Source organism: Gavia stellata, chromosome 4, assembly GCF_030936135.1.
Source record: "Gavia stellata isolate bGavSte3 chromosome 4, bGavSte3.hap2, whole genome shotgun sequence".
Lineage (NCBI taxonomy): Eukaryota > Metazoa > Chordata > Aves > Gaviiformes > Gaviidae > Gavia > Gavia stellata.
Window position 1 is genome coordinate 10,440,684 of NC_082597.1, and position 25,530 is coordinate 10,466,213.

The following is a 25,530-nucleotide window of genomic DNA, read 5'->3' on the forward strand; positions in this document are numbered from 1 at the left end:
TTTTCCTCCCTCCTTCTCTGAATGAATTGCCTTGCAGGAGGGACTGAAAATACAGCTTCTTCCTGAATCCACTGGCAGAGTTACTAAAGAGAGCTCAAGACACAACACTGCAGAGTAACGCCTTGGAATGTCCTCTCACTTTATAAACAATTGTCCTAGGGAAGGAATATTTTTACATGACATTTGCACAGCTTGACAAATGGCTAGCTGAGGCTGTGTGCTTCTCTGATGAACGTTGAATTTCCCATAGAGATACCCCACAAACTGACCAAAGAGAGAGATCTAACTGCACTGGGAAAGTAGAAGTGGAACTTGGAGCCTTAAAATCCCACACCAAAACAACAAACAAACAGCAGCAGTTAAGTGAAGAGCGCAAGAATTTGATCTTGGGCAGAATGGCATCTGCCCAGGACCTTTTAATGCTGGCACTATATGGCATGTTGCTAGAATTACCGACTGGATGTCATGCAACAGATACGAGGCAGCCAAGGTTACGTCTGTCACATAAAGGTAGGTCAGTGTGTCAGGTTTTTAAAGACTTTATGCTAATACAAGTTCATTGACTTCACTGCAAGTATCGCATCGGGGTTAAATTATGGTCCTTTGCCAGAGTAAAATGTTCCTATTTGGAAATCTTGTGAATTGTTTCCTTGTACTAAACTGCATCCATAATTAAGTTTACTGAATTCAGGAAGATTTAAGGCACTTACAGTGATGATTTTAGGCTACTGAAATACTCTTCTACCTGAAAGTGTGTTAGATTTACTTGTCATTCTATCTTAACCTCCATGCTGTAAGAAGGATGTCTGGTCTCTAATAAGAGAAATGGAGAAGATAACCTGAAATTATTGCTGAATAAATATATTCTTATGCATCAAGTAACCCTTAAACAATTAAATGCCTGTTTCACTTTTAGAATTCTATCTATCTACAAATATAGCTAAGGCAAAAAGTCTGAATTCCTGTGCAACCATATGATTCATTTTCTAAACTAGCAAGTGTCATCACACTATAATTAAAATGACTAACTGCCAACGTAAGTCTGCTTGCAGTTTAACTGAGTTACCCAGAGAAAAAAAGTGCTTATAGTTTTGGGGTTTTTTAGATTAAGTTTCAGTTTACCTGAAGCCTGAACCATTCTTCCTTAGCTCCTTCAGAGTGTCTCCTTGTTCATGGGTTGTATGTGATTTGAACTCTTCCCTATGATTTGGTTTTAATCCTGTATGTATAAAAATACCTCTGCACAACCATGACATTTCAGTTCTCTGCAGCAGTACATACATTTGTAGATTATGTACTTAGAAATATATGACAGGCAGTTATTGCAGTAGGAGTGAAAAAATGTAAGTGTGCAAGATGAATTGATGATTGGCCAATCAGTAACGTTTTGATATTACCTCTTATGCAAAGCTGAAAAGAAAATGCCTTTTTGCTGACATAGTTGGGAACGAGCAAATGCTAATTTACTCAAGAACATTTCTGTGGTTATGAAAGTGATAACTAAGCTGCATCAGTGTGAAGTACGTTAGAATACCTATTTTAAGTATGGCTAAGATTTAAGAATTAGCATCAGCTACAGCTCCATGCATAGACAGCTTTAGTCTAAACAAAGTTTAATTGTGTTTTATATAGCAAGCTAAATTACCAATTATAAAGAAAGGCGAAGCTGAATAGGATAATTGGTCTGAATGTCTTGCTAGGAAGCTGTAAGAAATGGGGTTTGCTTTTATAGGGCATTGAAACACATTTTAAAGAGAGAAAGATTTGTCATGGAAAGCTGTCTTGTGAGCAAACGATTAATTGCTTTCAATGAAATAAAATATATGATCCCTTTTAATATATATAGCACTTCTTTTTTAGCCTATGGTTTCAGTGTACAGTAGGAATGAGTGACAAATGCTGATTATATAATCCTTTCACATCTCTTATTGAAAAAAATGTGCATTTGAACATTGATTTATTTCTAGGCATAATTACTAAGGCTATCATTATTATTGATATCTGTTCACTTGTGATGGGGTAAGGGAGATGAGAAAAGCACAGTAAATGAGACAAACAGACCTACTGTTACATTGGTTCAGGACTCTGGCTTAGCTGCCAGTTTTGGCAAGCTCCCCACTATGGTGCTGCAGCTATTAACTGCTTCTGTGCTCACTTGTAGAAGTAATTGTTTTTCTGCTGGTTGGAATCAGTGTACATTTCACTGAATACTACTTCCATTTTCAGCAGGGAGCCAGTAATTTGGCCATAACACATCATAACTCTGATATTTTCAAGGAGATTTTAAAACATCCGTTTCCCACAGAGGGCCAAACCTCCCTTGCCTGATGTCAGTTCGCTCAAATCCAATGACACAGGAAGATCTGTCCTAAGTAAATTCTCTACCATGAACATACACATCACCGTCTTGTATTTTGCCTTGTACAATACCCTGTCACATTTTCACACTTATGAAATGTGACTGATTTTACAAGCTGCGTTGCAGTCAGTGAGTGCCTGACCACATATCCCGAGTCAAAGGTTAGAAATGGCATACCTGCCTGCACCCCGGGAACAGCTATTGCAATCCTCCCAGCCAAAAGAATGTAGTGACCAAGCATGAAGACAATGAGTAAATGGCATTGCTGTATTCACTAATCAAACAGGAACAGCAGGAGGGTCCCTCATCTTAATTGTGTTTACTCCAGAGAGAGGCTGCTGTGGGTACCAGCTAGGCACGGGGTAGTTACGAGGAGGCGGCCATCCACCCTCTTTACAAAGCTGCTCCAGTCTGTCCTGTGAGTTCTCCTGTGTGGTACAGATGATGAAGCCCATATGTGTAAATTTTCAGTGTGGACTAGCTGTAAATTCAGTTTAAAATTTCACTGGAAAGACCCTGAAACATGAAAGTAAGCATGCCTGCTCACTGCCTCCCTTTGTAACTGTGGATGCTGGTGGTTAACTGGGATTCAGGCCATCGCAAGGTAGGCTAGTGCTGACTGGTAAGCTAAAAGCTTCTATGATGAGTTTGATGAGGTTTATGGACATGAGATTTTTTTGTTAGGGAAGAAGTATTTAAAACTAGTCTGTTTTAAAATTTTATTACTTTAAAGAGCCAAGAGAAGGCTTCCACAAAATAGAAACAGAGACTCTTTCATTTTTATAAATTCACAAATGCTCTTTTTTTTTCTTTAAAAGTGATGCTCAGTGAAAGTGTAGTGAACTGACAGTGAATGAGAATTTTTTGCTTTCACAGCAAACCAGGCTTCACCTGCAGCACACACATGCTTCCAAACCCACTGCAACAAGATCAGGTCCTAACCTTTGCGCAGAGGGGTCACCTGATGGATAGGAATACCACAATCCCCTTGCCAATTAAAGCATATATTCTGCAACCCCTGCTAGACTCTGTGGCCATTTACTCAGCTTCAGTGGGAGTTAATGAAAGTCCTGCATTCTTGAACTACTGTTAAACCTGTCAAGTTAATGCAAACTGTAATGGTGATTTTTTGGTAAGGTAGAGGATGGTCTTTATTCACAGTAAACTCAAACATGAGAATTTTGTCATTCATTTATATGGGATTAAAATTAATCCTATAATCCCCTAACAGTCATTTTATGGTTCTAATTTCATTTTTAGTAAGCTGAACTATATTTATATCCAGGACTTGAAGGTGTTTTCCTCAAACCATTGGCTTGTGTCTATCAGAAAATTTACACTGCAATTAGTACCACTTGTGGTATTAGTGGCATGGTTGCGCTAAAGTTCAGTGTTTGACGATGACCAGTGAAGATCTTTCTTGGGGCAATAATGTACTCCAATAGCTTCATGTTGATTTGTAGAGATAAAAATGTATTCTTGCTCACTCAGTATTACAGAGAAATAAAGTTTCTACATTATTAAGTTATAGGTTGACAACTACATTTAAAAATCATTAGCTCATTTTATGTACAGTACAGGCTCTGCCTAATGAGGTGTTAATAGAAGCCAAGCTTCAGACCCTATTCTTTATAGGCTGCTGGCTAAATTCTTTCCCAGTATCCCACAGTTCGGGTTCTCCTAATGGGAAATATATAATTAAGGTGAAATCAGCACACACTGCATGCTAAAAAGAAACTATTTACACTACAGATTGAAATGGATTGGGTTTCCAGAGGACAGGAGGGATATATTTGTATAAGCCTAACAGAGCTACACTAGAAGCATGTAGGCCTGAAGAGCCCATGAAGGATGTAATTGTATAATTCAAGCATTACGCACGGTTTGCGGTGTATTTCTAACTGGTTTTTTTTCCCCCTAGTTTGTGAATACGGTAAAGAGCAAAGGTAACGTAGTATGAAAATGAGATGTTGAGCCCTTCCAGTGGTCTGTACAACTTTGTTGCTGCAATAGGATCTGGTATAGTCGGTTATGTGCAGAGATTTGCAGATCTTGAGGGATCTGTTTTCTGGTTTACCCATTTACATTGCTCTTGAGTGACTTGAGGGATTTTGGCATCGCCTGATCTCAGGCTGTGTAGCTGTGCAGTGGACACTGTTCTTGTCTGGAAAAGGTATGGTTAAGTAGCAGTTGTGCCTGCCTTATCCATCCAAATATCTCCCTTTTACCTGCTGTGGGAACTGCTTGCTACTTTCGGTAGTAGAGTCAAGCTGCAGCTGGCAGAAGGAGCAGACTGAGTTTAGAAGGAAATAATCTGGATTAGAAAATTTATTCTCCAAGCATAACTATTTCAAACAATAGCAGCAGATGACTAGGGAAGGGAGAGCTGAAATGTTGCAGATGAAAAGTGATACTCTCCATGTTCATATACAGATTTTAATATGTAGAATGTGTCATATAAAACATTTAATGTATGAGAATTAAGGTTTGTTAGGGCTGGCTAATCATCCTTTAGGGCTGCTGAGGTCTGTTACAGCAGAAAAAATGTTTCATTGCCTTTTGCAGGAGGCAGACTTTCAGCACACCTACCTTAACTTTCTTGATAACTGTAATTTAGTATTCATTTTAATTAACACTAAGAGTTTCATCATGCTTATCCAAGATACCTTACTGTGTCTGTTCTCTAGCTAGGTGGCAGCAAAAATTACTCAGGGACTAATGACTACATTGAATAACAAAAATGTAAGGCATTTTTAGACAGGCATTTGTGAATTCTGAAGTAGGTAAATATATTTGATGCAAGTATAGTATTTTCAGTTAGTAATCACCTGGCCACATAAATCATGGCTAATTAATGACTAGCCACATAACCTTACACTGAATCATGACTGATTCAGTTTCATGCATGAAAATGTTTTCTGTTTTTAACAGCTTTCACTGTAATAGAATTTTGGTTTTGAATGACTACGAAAGACTAGTTTTCCTACCAAGGCAAATTCAAATTCAAGAAAGATGTTAATTCGTGCTAGATATAAATCACCTTGAATTTGTACCAGAATAAGGATTTATCTTGTGGTCTATGCTTACATATAGTCCAGAGAAGTGTGTATTTAAAAAAAAAATAAATAGATGATTATGTGTATGTACATACACACACACATATATATGTATCTATAAAATATGCATGTATATATATAACAGATTGAAGTTTGGATATTTCTTACAGTGAATTAAAGAGCAGTATAGTTCTGAGGGTTTAGGAACTAAAGACCTGTATTATCCTGTATTATGCCTCCAGGTCTAAATGTGTTTGGGTATAAGGGCTGATAACCAGAATTATGAGTGTTTGGAAAAACCACATGACAAGCAGTCTCTTCCTCCAACTCAAATTTTTGAGGACACATAGAACTCAATGTCAGCTTAGAAATGTCTTAGGGGAAGATACACAAATATCTCTGGGCCACCTGCGGGGTAGAGAGGAGAGCTTTTGCATCCCTTCTCCCACTGGACAGACAACTGATTCTTTACCAACAATTAGGACAAGCTTTAGGTTTATTATTCATCCATATCACAAGAGGTGACTGGCAGCAAGTTCAGTAGTGTTTCCAAGTAATCCTAGAGGGACTTGCTCACCAAGACAGGAATTTTTTTGGCAGAGAATCCATGCTAGTTCCTTTCATAACTGCATTTTGTTGACAAAGACTTCTGTAAGTATTGCTGTAGCAGAACTCTGAAGCGATAAGCACCACCGCCGGGGATGCAAGCAGCAGACTGTTTGCTGTGTAACATCAATCACTTTCCTGCTCTTGCTTTAAAGAACTAAGTACCATCTGAAGGTACAAGACCAGAATATCCAGCATGCTGCTGCTTCTATGAAACCACCTCCCTGCTTTCAAAGTGATAACACCATCTGCTATATTAAACTCTTCATCAGATATTGTACTCATCACCATTTCACTGAAAGCATTATATTTTACTTAAATGAAAACAGGATTAATGCAGTTTGTATGATTTACAGGATGTTGTGCAAGGGTGAGCATCTGTTTCAGGCTTTTTGAGAAGCTTTTGGCCAATAAATATTATAAAAGTGTGCAATGGGAATACTAAATATTATTAAAACTGCTGCCCTGGTTTTCTTCATGTAGCCAGGCAAATATGATGTAGTTATAGCATGAAGCCAGCATTAATTAGAAAAATCTTCATTTCTTAAAGAAATTCATAACCTGCAGGGATAAAGATAATAATCTTTGCTTTACAGAAAAAAGCCCTCTTAACTTGAGTGTACTATTTAAAATGTTTTGTGTTGGTTAGTTAATGTTGACATTTAAATAATCAGTTAAGGATTCATGATTAAACATGAAAGAAAATGTTAAAAGAGAAAAAGAATGAAAATATTGCATTATAAAAAATCTGTAGCATAGCTTAGTTATAATTCCAAACTCCTGTAAAAAAGGACGTAAAAAACTTTGAAGAAACCATATTTGAGAAGTTTTTAAAATAAACTCCATCTTTAAATTCATGAAAAATGTAAATTGTCATCACCGAGATTCAGTCTGAGGAACTGGATGAGTTTACTACGTACATTAAAACAAATAAAACCATCATGATTCTCTTAGAGCATAGTTTCAAAACCAAATGTTACCAACCTATTGTTTCCTCACTTTTATCATCTCACGTTGACAAATTCCTTTTTCTCTTGATCTTGATTCTTCTGATCATCCTCAAGGCTACAAATTCTTATTTTGGAAGAGAGATTTCACCTTGTTAATGAATTCAATGGAAGGCTGACTTCACTGTGTTTCTCCTCTAAGCATCTTCTGTTAGTTTTGATGAAGCTATAAACTGATATGCTTTCACTCATGCTGCATCCCTTTGGCAAACTGTTTTAAGGCATTCTAAAGACTTTTTTTTCCCCCTTCCAAAACAATGTAAAGCATGAGTAAAGCATAAAGTATCATTAAATATTTGTGTTTTCCTTACCCTGTGATGATTTTCATGCCTATAACAATCACCTAAGCAAAAGTCTTTTGAGATTTTTATTTTTTTTTAAGAAACAGCATTACAAACACAAGGAACGGTTTCTCTGTTTTTTTTCCTCAGGGTTTCTCTGTGACATTTCTTGAGGCTAGACCTTTTCACAGAGTTTGTAAATTGCAGCACATCACAATCAGGCATCTGGATACACTGTTTAGCTACACTGCTCTAGGTGACTATATCATCTTAGTGATGCATCTTTGTTTCTTTTCTAGTCTAGGCTCATTCTTATTTTACCTGTAATTTGCAGGACCATCCCGAATATAATGGCATGTCAAAGGTTCCTTTTATAGTTTCTGTGCAGGTGTGTACAGGAGGTCTGTAACCACAAAGATGTCAACAAAGTAATGCCTGCCAAACATCTTGGCCCTGGCATGACACACAGACTGTGTGTGTAGCCAATAGCTGCAAAACTTGGATCACTCGTGTAGCTGAAAAATATTTTTTGATGGAATAAAAGTTGAATCTCATCTTTAAATTACTTTTTATTAGTCTCAGGTGAAAGCAGATAATTGGTAGTTGTTTATGTCATGTCTTGCTACCCTGTCTCAATATAGCACTTGGTATGCTTTATTACCTCTTCTGTCAATCAGAATCTGCTCAACTCCTATTAAAAGCCAATGAGAGTCTTCCAGTTACGTATAATGACCAAAGATTTGTCCTTGAATACAGTGCAATGTTTCAGACTGAAACTTCCTTTGCTTGCTGGAAATGCTATTCATTTACCTCGTACACTTCACAGTAAAAAATCAATGAAGTTTACCAGGAAAAAGCAATACTCTCTATCATGTTGTCTCTTTGCCTTCCATGGAGAAACTTGGTGCCATAGCACTTTCTGTAACTCACCTGCCTGTTAGTGATTGACTCCTGGTACTTAGTTCTCCAGTATCAAGGAATGGAATTTTTAATGTTTCTGCAGGTTAAAAAGTCAACAAAAAGGAAATCCTGTAATAATCTAATGGCAAAGACTAATCTGCCATAGACATACAACAACTAACTTCTAAAATCGTATTACCTTTCTTAGTTAAACTTGCTTGATATGAGCTTTCATATCAGAGACCTAGCTGTGAAGGGTATCTTTGCAGTCAAGGAAGGTTGTATGACAGACATGAGATTTTTGTGCTTTGTGTGATCTATTACAATACAGTTCAAAGGATCCCTATGAATATTAAATGTCAAAATACAGAAGAAATAAAAGGCCAAAAATTTCATTCATGGAAAAAAACCCAAAAAAAAACCCCAAACTCAACCAAACGAAGCCTGTTAGCCAAAAACAGGAGAAAGAAAAAAATTATCACTGATGACTTCTTATATCCCTTTGGCCTGAGCAGATGATGTTCGTTATTTATAAGGATTTGATGACAGGCAATATATAGTCCTCTTCAGACTGTGATTTGGCAGCAGCAGCTAAGAAAAAAAGATGTTTATGATCCTTGCGAAATCATGGTGCTAACATTTCTACTTCATCAGTACTGAAGAATTTCAGGTTTTAGGAAAGTCACTCATTCAGTGCAGCATGTGAAGTTTATGTTTCTCTTTCTTTCAATCCCCCAAAATATGTTTACATGCAAATTTTAAGATTTTCGACTGGATTCCTCTAATATGATGATGGGGATTTTTTTGCAAACTATTTGCAAAATAATTCTCTAAACCAAGGAACCAGTGCTTGGAAGACTGGTGTTCAGTGAAAGAAAACCACTCCTCTTAACATCCTTAATGTATCTGTTCTCTACTTCTGCTGTGTTTATTTTTATCTAAAGGATTCCTGACTTCATACTGTGAAGCAATTGAAGCTTCTGTGGGGAGTCAAACAATGGGCTTTTTTCTGTTGCTAAGTTTGCTTTATAGGCTTTTTCTTACAACACATTTGTTTAATAGGCCTAGTAAAATAGTGAATGCAGCTGTAAATATATCTTTTATTTGTTGATGTGCAATAAACATCACAGGGATGTTGGCCTTTTCTTATTCTGATCTTCCTGACACTGGTGAAAGGAAATTGTACAAAATGAATGAAAAGTGCCTTAAACTGATTGCAGAAAACAACAGTCCCCAAATACCTAAGGGTCAGTACCTTGTTTCTCTTTTAACAGATGGTTTCTCCCAGCAGTGTAACTAAAACTTAATAACAGTAAAATAATAGGTTGCTTGATGTGAGGGAATTATTCCAGATAGCACTATTCACTGGGGTCATCAATGAAGGTCATTTTTCAGCCAGAAAGCTAAAGGTTAGCAAGTGTTGCTCAATTCCATGAGCTCCTGCAACTCTTTATTTATGATTAAGCTAAGTGCTTTCCTGTGGGTGTGTGGTAAAAGCCAAGAGTAAAGGAAAATAAACCCATTCCTTTATGTATTAAATATTTCATCTCAGTTGATTGAGAATGGTGTGATGCAAAGCTTGAAAATATGTGTTGTCTGAGAGCCCAGAAAGACGTAAGCTGTCTAAGAGATCTTGTTCTTATTAATGTTGTTGCTGAAAAAATGTCTTGTCTTTATGTGCCTGTGTTTACAGGCAGTAAGTCATTATTTTCTCTTCTCTGCTTATCTTAGGCATGGCCATGTCCTTCTGCATATTTTCAGGTTACACATGCATCTGGGATAATAGTCATTTCTAAACACACTATTGAGGAGGTGTTAAAGTATTCAGCAGGTTGAGCATTTATTATAGCTCAGACCCAGGCTGTAAACAGTCCCAAGCTCTTTATTGATTCCATAGTATTCCTTGTTGAGTGACTGCAGCTTCTGTGGGTCAACACTCAAACACTGAAGTGGATTATTTCCTTTCTAAAATACTTGAATTCTTGTAAATAAAATGCTTCACATTTAGAAGACAAAATAAGCAATTACAGTAGAGAGTGGTTCTCCAACAAGAGCTTTGAATGCAGCACAATATCCTTAAAGGTTTCATATATTTAGCTGTAGAATTTAATACAAAAATAGAACAGAGGCCTTATTTCACTATTACTAAGGACAATATCAACCCTCCCACAAACTTGTGTGATTAAACAGTTGTCAGGAGATTCCTTGTTCCTGACTTTACTTTCTGAAAGAGGTGATCTATTTGGTTGTTGCAATTAGCTTGGAAGTGTATTTCTGTCTCTCCTGAGTATAGAAGGAGAATAATGGTCAGCTTAAACCAGAGGCCCAACTTACACTCAGATAAAAGTAGGTGAGGTGGATTTGGGATGAATGTCTGATGATAGGTCTAGGATGCTACACATCCAAGGATAAAACCCTTTAACGGAGAATGACTTACTGCAGAGTTTATAAGCTGCAGCACTATTGCCTTGATAAAGTATAAGTGAAGATATTATTACTAAGTAGTGTGTCTTTGATCTAATAATGGCCTGGAAGATGAAGATGAAGGTGTAGTCTTCAGTGAGCAGTGACTTGAGCAATGTAAGTGGCTACCATAGCTGCTGGACACAGCTATCTCTGGACCACAGTAATGACTCAGATGTGTTCTGCATCTGCTTCAGTGCACAATATGCTGACTTTGTTTAAGCACAATATCCTGATTTAGGTTAAGCATGATATGCTGACTTAAGTTAAGCAGCTTTCAGAACAGTTTAAACTAAACTGATGCACTATCGTATTGAAATAGGTGAGCTTCTCACAGCTGCCTGCCAGAGCTCAGCTACTCTCTGGCCAAGAAGCAGTAATAAACAGAGGTTATATACAAGATCTTTAAGTTATTTCCACTGCGCACAAAGCAGCCTTATAGACCATATCCTAAAACTTTGATTCTATAAATACTTGATCATGTGTGTACCTTTAGACAAATGACTCCATTGATTAAAAGTTAAGTTGGCGTTTGTTTGCAAGATCAAAGTCTAAGGCACAGATTCTTTGTGGCCATCCCTGTAGTGTGATTGATTAAAACCAATCATGACAAAAGTTGTTCTATTTTGCCCATACCTGAGGCATTACAAAGCAACATGACAATTTTGATTTATGTGTATAATTTCACTTCCCATTTTATTCTTTGGTTAAAACACTTATGAAAAACCTTGAGATTTACAACTTGCCATGCTCCTTTGTTATAAGGAAAATGGTATTTTCAGAAAATGCTTCTTTGAGGATTTTATAGAGCATTGTAATATGTGTGGGTACTTGTCATTTAGAATTGTGAAATAGGTGTTACAAGTGCTGTATGTGGTCTCTGTAATTTCCTTGACATGGAACAACCCTTTACTTTGTTACAAAATGCAACAAATTACTTCATAATATCAGGTTAATGGATTGGATTTTTTTTGTGGTTTCACATTTACTGCTTTAATGTGTAATAGCACTAAAACCCTTGAGCTGTAAAATTAGATCTCTGGGCTGTTGAAAACTCCTTGTACTCTTAATTTAAAAGTAAAACAAAACATAACACTTATAGCATGGAGATTTGAAAATAGTAATAAGTGATGTTTATACATTCTTGTGGAACAGCTCCTGAAGTGTGCTGTGAATTTGATAGCAGCATAGAAATGCTCTACCTTGGGATTGTTGAAAGGTAGCAGACATATTGACATGTACTGATATCTGATACTATTGCCAGGGAGTGTTGCCGGACCCATGGGGAATATCTGAGAGTTAGAGTTGTCATGTCTTAGCATGTTTTATATTTTAAATGGTCTAAACTATAAATTAACACGAAGAAAGTAGATTTCTAATCTATGACGAAAAGGTGCTTCAGAGTTTTTCTGAATTAGTCATACATTATATCCGTGACTGTACTCCTGCTACAACCTTGTCGGCGTGGTTTGGCTTCTGTGTTTAACTGTTCACAACATGATGGTAAGTTTCTACAGATGTGGATTTCTGTGCAAACTTTGTCTCAGTGGTTTTTCTTTTTAAGTGTTTGGTCCTTCAGTCTGTAGGGACTGCTCTTGCCAGACATTGTAATTTTGATGGTAGAGGTCAGCTATTACTGCATCCATCTGAGTCCCATACTTATGGTTGTAACTGCATTACAGTAGCACAGGGTAATAACACGTTCCTGTTGGCATCTTGGAGTTCTGCAGTTGCTTTCACAGGGACTGTAATAATGCTGATACTACTTAGTCACTACATGATTGTTTACAGAATTTTAAAAATACATCTGAGAGCACTAAAGGGTGGAGGTTGATCCTGAGAGCAGCTTGCATAATTGGATTAGAAAGCCTTCAGGCTGACCTTAATGTTCTTGATTGGACAAGGCTTGTTTTTAACCTGTCAGTTCCTAACCTAAGCAGTTACTGATTTTTACTCTTGTAAAGACCTCACACCTGCTGCAAACGTAGATCACAGAATCACTAAGGTTGGAAAAGACCTGTAAGATCATCAAGTATGATGAACCTCAATAAAGACTTCACAACTGCTGATAGCTATCTTGGATGGTGAACTCCGGAGATCTAACATGATGCTTACAGAAGCTATAGTACCTGAAAAACATGTCTGTGTGCAATTTTAAAACAAATCCTTTTATAATTAAAATATTTCTTTTGGGAAATAAGAGTTACATTCCTTTTCTTTCAATTAGAGTTTTTTCTTTTGGGCTGATTGGTTCACCAATAATCTATTAGATTTGAGAAATTTTTATTTACTTTGAAGTTTTATGAAAAACTTTCAACAAGCTCCTGCAATCCTCAAATATTTAAGTTTTCTTAAATCTTATAAATTTTTTCCCCATAGAATTATCTAACCTAAATGTGAGAATAAAACTTCGTTCCAACTACCTATTGTTTTGCCTAGTTAGACTGAAATATCTTTGAGCAGCATGACACCAGCAATAAGAACTATTAACAAGGACATGCCTCAGTAGGAGGCAATCATTAAAGCAGAAAATAAACATGAAAAGTGAAAGAAATGTATGCTAGTCTCCTATATGCTTATTCCTCATGTCCCTTGGGCTTTCTCTGTTCTTTCACCTACTGAAACAGTCTGAGATCTTCTCTTTACCATTAACTTTTCTAGTATCTCCACTTTTTAACAAATCACTTGATCTTTCCAACGTCATACTCACCTTTCCTCACCCCTAATGTTTTCCTACTGCAGCGCACATAATGGTATCCCAGGCACTAAAGTCTCCGTAATAGCAACTATCTCCCCTTCATGTAAGCTTCAGCAGTATTGCTGGAACTCTTTTTTGGCTACCTAGATGGACAAAAAGTAACAGAAGTATGATTGTTTCTGCATGTGCTTGTTGACCAGTCAGTTTGCATGTGCTAATTGACCAGTTGCCTGCTAATTGGATTAATTGGATAATGACTTTGTTCTCCCTTTTGGTTAAGGAAGTAATGGAGTATTTCCATTTCTTAACTACTGATTTTCATGAAACTTGGAAAAACTTAATGTTTTTTAGACTGCCCTTACTTTCCACCCTTTTCCCAAGAAATTTGAAATTGGTCAGAGGGATCTCATGTGTCATAGGAAACAAACTGGTAAGTGGATTGTGTCACCAATGAGCAGAGTAATCAAGAAAGTATCATTTTCTTAGGAAATTAGACTGTTGTTTTCATCACAAGGGAATCAAATAATCTTTAGTATGATACATCATCATCCTCTCTTTTAGTCTTTCCAAACTGGTATTTCTGTAGTGAAGTTAGATAATCTACGGTCAATTCAGTGGCAATGCAATCATCTTTTCCAATAGTTCCTAGGGAAATTTCAGTCTTCTCCTGTGTTTCAGGTAGCTGTTCCTAGGAAGTCCAGCTGATCACCAAGCACAATTTAGGCTGAAGACATTTTCTTATTACATGAGTTAAAGACACTAGATCTGCATTCTTAAGGATTAAAAGTAATAAATATGTGGGGTTTGGTTCTTAATTTTTTGTCCTTTACCAATAAAGTGCATAAATGAGTATTTGGAAGAGATTTTCTGTGATACTCCCTGCTTTCAGATGGGTTAGGATTACTATCCCAGTCCTTCCCTGCAGGATTTTGTCATGATCTTATTCCCAGGGAAGTCTTGGAGGTATACACACATGTGGGGCTTTCTACAGAGAGAATATTAAAGCAAGAAGCCAAAGAATGAAGGAAACTGCTCAGGTCAATATAGTGTTAAAAGAAAAGAACATATGGTAAAAAAGACCACATAAAGTCTATATGACTGTGGAAGATGAAAGAGTCCTTACTAGAAAAATGCACGGACTGGGAATTTTAGAGAAGACCAGATAGCTAGCCTAGTGTGACAGGGCTTTATCTAAGCAAAGTCAATCCCACTATATCAGTATCAGCTAGTTTTCACTAAAAGACTTCGTAATATGAACAGTTAAAAAAAAAAAAAAGCTTATCAGTCTAGCATCTGACAAGTGTGTATACAAGCAAGATTAAAAATAAAATCAATGGGTTTCTGAGCATATTCTAATTTAGGAGTAATAACAAAAAAGCATTCTCTGTTTACTTCGTATTATCTTATGTAGTGTCACTCAGGTCTGAGTGATAAACTATTAATAAATTGGTTTATGTTGTGCTAACAAGCAGATTTATTTATCAGTAACCTCCAAAGTACTTAAGTACAGCCACATTTTATTTAAAGTGCTTTGAGATACTGAGTCAGATAAATTAGCTTTTTTCCTTTTATTGATGGTACTGTAAATGCATTCCAAAAATTCTAGTGTGCTGATGAAACCAAATTTCTCCTTAAGCTGCTGCCATTTATTCTTTTGTAATGTTTATCTAGATACTGGTAATTAACTTCAATTTTGCAGATAGTTTAGGAATGTTAAAACAAGCCTTGTTGTCTCTCAATTCCCAGAAACAGTAGCAACACTTTTAAAAAGAAACGCCAGGTGTTGTCTTTCAACTCTAGTCTCCACAATAATTCTTATTTTTGCTAGCAGTTAAAGATTTAATTTAAAAATTTCATATGAACTGTCTTAGCAATGCTGACACGTCTATATTAATAAATTGTGGTACAGCATTTTTCTTTGAAGTCCTAGGTACTGAAATCTAAAGATCTTTAAAAACAGAAATATTAGTTTTTAAAAATTACAGTATTTTTTTTAATTCTTCAAAAAAAACCCCACAAATATTGGAAAAAATGGACAGTAAATTGAAAGAGCTTTGTATTTATTTCTTGAAATATTGCATATATTTCTGGAAAGTCTGATCCCCCATTTTCCCTGCGTTTGGCAAAATTGCTTTATGATAAATGTCAATAAGTACTAATAAGTCCTTAATACATTATCAGTGAGTTTAAGTGGCACTTTTTCTCTAGGACAGAGGCTTATCATTATTACTTGAAACAAGTATGTCTTGAACAGGTATTTGCTTAAATTGTTGTGGTGAAGAACAACTGCAAGGAAATGTTCAGTTGCTCATTTATTGCAAGATAACCCAGGTGACACACGTTCTTCTGCGGACTGTTTATCTGGTTTTGAGTTTGACTACTCATTCTTCAGATTTCACTGTAGCTTTGCAAATCACAGACACAGACTCGGGAACACACACAATTTGCAAAGGTTTAACAAGTCATGTGGCATCTGGGTGCACATTCACAGCCTGCAGCAAATACAAATTAAAGCAACTACACAGAATCATTGTAATTTGGGGCCAAAATTACTTTGATTCTAAGGAACCCAGTTATCACGAGTTAGCTGATGCATGTTAACTTGTCATCTCATCATAACTTGATCATGCATCAAATCCCCATCAGTTCACATGTCATAGACGGTTCTCTTCTGTTGGCCTCAGTGGGCTGTTCCTTTTTTTAAAATGGTTTCTGCTTGACTCAAAAAAAACATATATAGACTCATGCTGCTTTGCTTTGTGTTTGTTTTAAATTCATTTTCCAGAATATGTATGATTAGTACAGTGTGTTTATGTAACTTCCAGCTGGTAAAACAAGGATTTAAATTAATTTTCAAATTACTTTGGTCCTTTTTATTATACTTCTGTATGTATTTTGTTTTTGATTTTGAATATCTTCTGAAGTTTCATATATAAGGTAATTTCTCTCCTTTTTTTTTTTTCTTTTTAAATATTATTCCCCCTCTAAGAGAGCTAAATTTAATTCTGATGTGGTCCCTATTACTTAATGTCTTAAGTATAACTTCTTTTTCATTTTTTGACTAACTTTTCCTTTGATATGTTCCCAAACAAGCCATTCCAAGAAGGAATCATTTAACAGGCAAAATAGAATTTCCTTAAATGTTTTCTTTATTATGCCAGATAGCCAGACATCTCAAAAGAGATGTCCAAGACATTTTCTAATGTAGTTTTATTCTTTTGTGTGGCCTCATTGATCTCAACCAGGACCGTGTCATTAACAGTCTCTCCAGTAGAACTTGTACCATATCTTTATGGTTCTCTATAGACATCAGTTTAAGAAATAAATACATTTCTCATATTTTAGAGTATATTTACTTTGTTTCAACACTTGTATTTATTATGCACACATTCCTGTTTGTAGATTACAACAGTGTTTCTACCCATTCTTTTGTGGCATATGTCTCTTGCTCAATTTTGGGGGTGTGGATGAAGAAAAACCTGTGACTTTTTATAAACAGAAGAGTTTCTATCCCGTCTGATTTTCTTGAGTGGGCTTTCCTTTTACTATATTTGAATATGAATTTGAGAATACAGAAAGCAACTGTTAAATTTTCAACTGAAGGTAGAGGATTTACTTTGACTTACTAAACCAATGTAGCGCAAAATAAATCAGTTAATTTCAATGAGTTATTATATTTTAATTGCACATGCTTAAAACCTCTAGAAACTACCAGTTTTTATTTAGGGTAATTTTTATTTAAAGTCTAGATAAGGAGCAGGTTCACAAAAGTGGGTTGTTTTATTATTGGAAGATGCTGGATGTTGACACTGTAATGACTGAAGCAAAGCACTGCAGCAGTACCATATCAGTATTCCTGGTAACCTGATTGACAAAAAACTGTCAGTATTAGAAGACATTTTCATTCTGTACAGTATTAAACCTTTTGTTTCCCTGTAGAGATTTTTAAGAAAGATTACAAAAGATAATTAAGTTATTCTTAAATAGAGCTTTATAACTCTCTACAACTACCTGAAAGGGGGTAGTGAGGTGGGTGTTGGCCTCTTCTCCCAAGTAACAAGTGATAGGACAAGAGGACCCATCCTCAAGTTGCACAGGGGAGGTTTAGATTGGATATTAGGAAAAATTTCTTCACCGAAAGGGTTATCAAGCATTGGAACAGGCTGTCGAGGGAAGTGGATGAGTCACCATCCCTGGAGGTATTTAAAAGACATGTAGTTGTGGTGCTTAGGGACGTGGTTTAGTGGTGGACTTGACAGTGTTAGGTTAATGGTTGGACACAATGATCTTAGGGGTCTTTTCACCCTAAATGATTCTATGATTCTATATTTTGTGGTGTTTGAAAAAAGACACAGGGCCACCCTTTGTTTCAACCCTATGTATATGTCCCTAATCCCATGCTTCAGCCCCTAGACTACTTTCTGCAGGTGAAAAAAAGGGGTTTTTTTCCTCTTGATTGATAATTTGGATTCAAGTTTTAATATATTTTTTTTCTCCTTGTTTATTTTTTTTTTTTTCCTTCTAAGAAGCACTGGAGAATGGCAACAACTAGAGGCAGGCTTCATGCTCGTCTTGGCATGAAATTGTCCGGTAGCTGTTTTTTATGTCCTTCTGACATCATAATCAGCATTAAACTAACAACCAGATTTGGTATCAAAATTTATATTCCTCTCTTCCCCATTTTCACCTTTTTTTGTGATGCTGGCACTTCTTCAGATCAGCTGTAACTTTAATCTAACAAACTCCTGCTAATAGAGTCACTGGCCCCTCACTACAAGAAAGATATTGAGGTGCTGGAGCGCGTCCAGAGAAGGGCGACGAAGCTGGTGAGGGGTCTGGAGCACAAGTCTGATGAGGAGCGGCTGCGGGAACTGGGGTTGTTTAGCCTGGAGAAGAGGAGGCTGAGGGGAGACCTCATCGCTCTCTACAACTACCTGAAAGGGGGTTGCAGAGAGGTGGGTGTTGGTCTCTTCTCCCAAGTGACTAGTGACAGGACAAGAGGAAATGGCCTCAAGTTGCGCCAGGGGAGATTCAGACTGGATATTAGGAAAAATTTCTTTACTGAGAGGGTGGTAACACAGTGGAATGGACTGCCCAGGGAGGTGGTGGAGTCACCCTCCCTGGCGGTATTCAAGGAACGTGTGGATGTGGCATTGTGGGACGTGGCTTGATGGGCATGGTGGTGTGTGGTGTGGTTTTTTTTTGTTTGTTTGTTTGTTTTTGTTTTTGTTAATCGTTGGACTTGAGATCTTACAGTTCTTTTCCAACCTTAGTGATTCTGCAATTCTGTGATTCTGTGAATATGCTTGAACTACCTTCCTTTGGCATTTTTTATGAACAGCTTTGTTTGTGGTGTTCAGATTGTTATAGGAAGCTGGAAACTGTTTTGTGGTCTGTAGCCCATACTGACGTCTGGAATATTAGTAACTCCTGGGAGTCCTCCTAAACCATGCACTTGTTGTAGGGTTACTTTTAATTAGGTGGAACTGGACTTCATAACCCACATATCTCTTTCCAAATTTTCATTACATTAATTTTTGAGATTTGTCAATGGCAATAAGAACAGGGACATCAAATTGTTGGTTAACTGCAGAAGATGATATCAATAACTAACTGGTGCGCATTTCAGATCAGTAGTACTTATAAGGCTATTAACCTAACTAGACAAGGAGGAACTCTTAAAAATTTTCTGACAAATTTTCTGTTATTTAAAGCATTTAATCTGAGAATAGAACATGTTTGTTGGTAGTGGAATTGCTTGTCTTGTGGTTCCCAAAGCTGTCGACTTTTTTCAGAAATCAGCTTTATTTTTCATTTGCTCCTTTAAACTTCCACTGCAACTTGAAAAAAGTCTAAAGAATGCCAGTAGCAATAAGTTGTGTGTTTTACGGCAGATGAAAACTTTCTTCTGTCCTTGGATAATCTGGAAAGAGAGTGACATAATTGAACAGAACAATAGATCATTCATAGCTACGGAATAAGTGGCATGTTTTTGTTTTCCCAAGCTGAGCATTTCTAAATTGAATACCCTTTTGTGTCTGTTTCTGTGTTAAAAACATACATTCCTTTGGATAAGGATTTTATAATGATGACTGATGATATAAGAATATGTGGATTTTGTTCTGAGTTGTAAAAATCAATGCATAATGAATTCAGAAATATCTGATGAATAATGCACTGTATTCTATGTAATTTCAAGATTGACTTGTCTTTCAGGTGATGACCAGATCACTCTAGAAAAATATTCTATAGGAAATGGTGAAGAGAAAGGACAAGGCCTCCTGACTTATATATGCATCACATTTCTATTAATTTTTGTATGCACTAAGGTCAGTTGAACAAGATTTGAGCTATATATCGCATGCTGAAGCTGAAGTTCGGCATATCCTCTGAACATGTGTTTGGGACTTCTGTGAACATATCCTCTGACTTTTTAATGCTTCAGTTGGCTGAGGCTTTTCTGATCTTTTCCAAATTTTGAGGGAACTTGTGTTTTTGGAAGCTTAATTAGTTTTGTTTTCACTGCATCCTCACTGCAAAATCAGGACACAACTAGCTCACAAGCCCAAGCTGGGCTTTTCACTTTATTTGAAGTAGTCCTAAACTTGGCCTCAGGTTTCTTGTATGAATGAGAACCATGTAAAAGCCAAATTAACAGTGTAATGAAGATGTGTGATCCTTTCAAACGTTACTTCTTTCTTTCTGTTCATAGCTAACTAAATCTCCTCAAGGTGTTAGCAGTATGCTGATGAATTTTTACAGTTTGGGAAGTAAAGCTGAGTTTAGGCCATGGTGATTACTAATATTCAGGCAGACTATTCCCTTCTGATTCATAAAATAGTATGACTAGTAATTTTTCTGGGTTTTTGCGAATCCACACCCATTTTCTTGTTGTTTATGATTCTAGAGTCTTTTCCATATTAGCTATCCCTATCTCCTGATAGTTATGTGCAATTAGAATCTGTGGCTGCATCTAAACTGGAAAATAAATAGGCTGTGAGCATCCTCTGAGACAATTTCAGGGGGCCAGGAGGAAATGAAAGGGAGAAAGTCATTCCCTGTGCTGCGCCCCCCCCCCCCAAAAAAAAAACCCCACCAAACCCAAAACCCACCAAAACTAACTACTTCTTACAAAAACACTAGAGTTTGATTCAGGACAGTACCGATTAATGTACTAGAAATTGGGTAAGGCTGTGCCACTGTGACACATTTCATCTGGCATGGTTTCTTAAAATTACTTCAGTAGGCTTTGTGCCTCTACATACTCCCATCACCCACATGCTACAACCAGACTCGTGACAGATATTACCCACATCTTGTTGTGAGAATCCACAGCCTTCTCATTATTTATAGGGTCCAGGTCATCACAGCAGAAAGTCAGAGAGCAGCAAATGAAGAGTTTCTTCTAAACTGATAGATCAATATCAGCCTAATCTTGACCTGTGTTAGTTGTATTTTTAAATGCTGTCCTGTATTGCAGTTAGAGACACATATCTACTGATGAAATGGGAGGTCTTTCTAATCTTTCAGATCTGTAATCAGTGGGACAGATGGGTTATCTCTCTCAGTACGACACTCTTAATCTAACTATAATGCTAATTGCCGTTCTGTAAAATCACAGTCCTACATTTGAGGTGGAAGAGTAACGTCTGAGAGACCTGCAGAAAAGATCTTGTGGCTGAAAGCTTATTGCTTTTTCCAGCTGTTTTGGTGTTACAAGCTGTAGCCTCTTTGTTTTCCTTACCTACAATCTAGGAAAATCATAAACACACTCTACAACTAAAAAGTAGGAAGTGACTGACTTATTTTAAAACTAATCATTAGCAAAGATTCATATAATGGAACCTTCCAAAACAATTACTTTGTTGAAATGAAAACCAAAACAAAGAACAGCAATGTTGTGGGATATTAAATATTTAGATAATTTATCTAAATATCTCTGCTATTTCCCTTGTGCCTTGTTTTTACCCTTGTGGTTATAACTAGGATCAGAAATGGAAGTGTGACAATATTCTAGAGGAAGATATAGAATTACAAAAAAATCCTTCAGATATGTTTTTCTTTGTATATTCATCCCATCTTAAATCAAGCCAATAACTGAATTTCTTGCATTGCTAGTTCTGCACTTGGGAATACAGTTTGAGGTAAGTAATTTTAGGACAAATGGCTATTTGGAACTGTTGGAATGGAAACCAGTGTTGCCTTTCCGCATCTACAGTTGGTCATCTCAGGCTGGCATGCATAAGCACATTGAAAACAGATTTGAACTGAAGAACTATGTTGCATTATACTGCATTATGCTTTGATAGAATCTGACACAACCTTAAATGCCAAGTTCTCACTTGGCATGATAAATACCATTTTTCAAAATAGCTTTTTTTTGTTACTGCCTCACATTTGATGAGAAGATATGGGTTTCTCTTTACTTGAAATATTGTGATATTATTGTTCCACTTATTATTTCAAATAACAGCAATAGCTGCATAAAATTTTCAGTCTGGTCCCAGATATATGCAATGTAGATGAAGCAGATGTTGTGTATATTTGTGTATATGTACATTTTTTCTCCTTAGCAATACACAGCTTGGCATATGGAAAATAACCGTGAACAGTGAGGTAGATCTCATGAATTTTTTACACATAATCTTGCAAAAGCTATACCCTTGCTCAAATGAAAACATAAATTTTGGTGTAAGTTAATACTGCTTCTTTTTGAAAGATGTAACTATAATAAATACAGTTATAAAATAATCTTATCATAAAAATATTTTCACTTTTCAGATTATATGAATGATCTTTAGAGACAATGTCCATATACTGCATAGGTCCTGATTTGAATACCTTGTCATTTATTATTTGGTTCTTGTCTTTATTAAATATTGTATTTTACAATGTGTTCTTTTGATACTTATAAAGCATGATAGCTCTTTTCCTGTTCTTCCAAGTAAATAGCTTTATAAATTACTTATAAATATATTTTGTGACTATAAATTGATTTTGTGACTATATTAAGAGATGTAAGACTCGACTATTTGTAATCCTTGTATAGCTAAATACAGTATTTCAATACCATACCTTGGTGTTTAAAGAAGGCTTCCTTGTCATTTTAATACCACTTGAAGTTCTAAAGCCTTAATCCTGTGGGACTGTCTGGAAAATAGATGAACTGTTATAATATGAAGGTTAGCATATCTTAGCTGAATAACCTTTGTAGTTCACCCTGGTAGGAACAGCCATTAACCACTTTGTCCTTCTCCCATCAGTAAATCCAGACTTTCAAAAGATGCTGCAGACCACTCTGTGACTTAAGCAACAAATCTCATGTTTTCAATTTTCTCTTCAAGACTTCAATTTTGAGTAGCCTGCAGGACACTGAAATCTTGCACAGAGTGTAACAATTGCTGTTCACTACATGTAATTGAGAAGCAAAGATCCCTGGTGTTTCAGCTTACTAGGGAGTAGATCCATGGAGTATAGCCAGTTTCCTGGACTATTAATTAAGTCAAGGATAGAGTTTTCTACTTCACTATGGATCAGTTAGACAGTTTATCATTCCTACAGATCCAAAAAAACACATCTGTCCACATCTTGTGGAGCGATATTTTTTTCACCCTATATATTGAAATAACATATGTCTTTCAACAGCAGGAAGTCCTGTTGTTCGCCAGCAGTGATAAGTAGCTGCACTTACTCAGAAAGAACGTGATGTTCACAGTTGAAAAAGGCTGTCCAGTTTTCTTTTCTCCTACTCTGCATAGTCAGTTGATTAGCTGAATTCTGTTTTAACAAAAAGAATGGTAATGCCTGCAATCTCCAACACAGTCATGCAAAAGTGGGGCCTCTGGAGCAGAAAGTCAATATCAGTATTGGAAGAATTTGCTTATGAGATTGCACAACCTGGTTTGCAGCAGCAATTCTTTCAATAAGAGTATGTCTCGTCTCAACCTGTACATCTTGAAGTGATTGATTGTAAAAAGATGTTTGGGCAAGTGTGCAATAATAACCCCGGAGCAAATTTGGTCCACACCTGGCTGTTTCTATAATCTTTCTATGTAAGAGAAACCTGAAGAGTCTGAGAAAAATTGTGTAATCTGGCTTAACTATTTAAGTATTGGTACAAACACAGTTTCACCACTTCTATGTGATAAATCAATATAAAGTTTGTAGCAGTACAGTAAGAATTAGGGCTGGTGATGACAATGATGATCATTTTATTCTTTAATGAATGCTATTATGTAAAATGAGTCTATTCTACACCTGGCATTTCAATCATCATACTTCAAAGACCTTTTTTCCTGGAGTGACTACACACTTATTCATGAAGCAAATATTTCAATAGCACCACACTTTTCTTCTCTCTGAAAGAATAGTTTTCCAATTTGAGATACTGAGTAATCCAGGAAATTTTCCTTGTTATGCTCCACACACATAGGTTTCTACTTACACTTTCTCTGCTTATGCCAGGTACTGGGGTTTCCCAGTACTCAATTTTAATATAATCAGACTAACTACCATTGTCACTGAGTGAAAATTAAATCACATCCAAATTGCAAATCCTTTGCAATTTATATTACCATTCAATGTGAATTGATGTACCATCCACAACTTCAGTGGATCTACAATGATTTCACTGTTTTACATCAGTGCAGGTTCAGTATACCTATTGCTTCCTTCAAATTGCAGAGATGTGCTGGGCCAGCCCACGTGTAGTGATGGATGATAATTAAGTGGAATACCATTTCCCAATTATAAACAAAACCATTACAGTATTTTGTTTTAAAAAGAAGATATTCAAATCATAATGAACTGAATTAGAGTGCAGCATATATTTTTTCTGTATCAAAGTCAGCGTAGTTCTTATCAAAAATGCCCATCATCCTGGCAAACGTAATACTTTTACAAGTTGAAAGAAAAAAAAAAACCTCACGCGTGCTCCTAATCACATTAATGCTTCTTCAGATTCAATTCCTAGAGAAGCTTCTAGTCACTCTCTCTTTAACTACAGAATAGGTGTAAAAAGGAAGGGCTGCAATAAAGCAAGTTATCCTATATGTGCCGGTATGGATTAATTTTTTCTTGACTCCAGCAAAGCATATATCCAGCAGAAAGTTGGAAGGGAATAGGGCGGTAGGCATACAGTACTGTAACTCTTGATTAGCTAAATAGGCTCGAACAAGGTTTGCAAGAGCCAGTGGAGGCCTTTGCTCTGTCTGGGACCTGGTGTATCACCAGAAACAAGCTCTCCTAAAGCTTGGCATCTGCTTGACATTTTCAAACTCTCTTGTACTGAGGCAGTCATCACACCTGGCTACCAAGTGCAGTGTTGTGCTTCTCATTTCCACTCAATCTTTGGCCTCTCTCATGAATCCAACAGGGAATGATTTATTCACTAAGTTTACCAATAGCTTGAGTCAGCAAAGTGAAGATAAACTCTCCATTGTGTTAGGTATTGCACAAACGTGTATTAAAAAAAAACAAAAAAAAGGAGAAAAGAAAGGGTTGTAAGCTCATCTGTCTCCCAGTTTAGAATGAAGTGCCTAAATATCAATCAAGGAATCCTACTACCTACCTGGAAGATGGTTTTCACAGCTACAGGAGCCAAATTAGAGGCACAAAATTTAAAAGCCTCATAATCTAAACTTCCATTTGTCTTGATGGATATTGATGCATAATTTTACATCGCTGTCTGTGTCTAGACAGATGTTGAAAACTGACCTCACTAATTGATATATGTGGAAATATTATATGTCTATTCAGCCGCATACTGTCAATTAGCCTTTTTTAGCTAATATGAGGACATCATTCTGTCTTTAGGTTGTCATTATATATATTGGTTAAATAATGTTATATAAATATATGTTATATATATTGGTTAAATAAGGCTAAAATTTTCTCAGTAAACATATATGTCTAAATACAAATTCCAGCAGTGCCTATAATATGGCATTTCTTATGAGAATATCTCTGGTACAAGAAAGAGTCTTTTCACATCTCTGACTATTGAAATAGTACTGCTTGTACTGTGCTCAGGGTCGGGTTGGATCATTATAATGTTCTTATATCCTTCAGATTTCTGGGACATTTCTTATTTGGCATAATTTAGTCCAGCTCTGTTAAATGCGTAGGCATATACAGGCTTAGTACAATTTCACTGTCAATA

General features: G+C 36.4%; 1 protein-coding gene across 1 annotated transcript in view; it reads left to right on the plus strand.

The window, feature by feature from the left end:
* The first annotated feature begins 380 nt into the window (after window positions 1-380).
* SEMA3E (semaphorin 3E) overlaps window positions 381-25,530 on the plus strand; it is a 143,151-nt gene continuing 118,001 nt past the window's right edge. Inside the window, exon 1 of the mRNA XM_059816240.1 lies at window positions 381-510. Within this exon, the coding sequence (XP_059672223.1) occupies window positions 396-510 (115 nt within the window). The 5' untranslated portion in view covers window positions 381-395. The remainder of the gene's footprint in view (window positions 511-25,530) is intronic.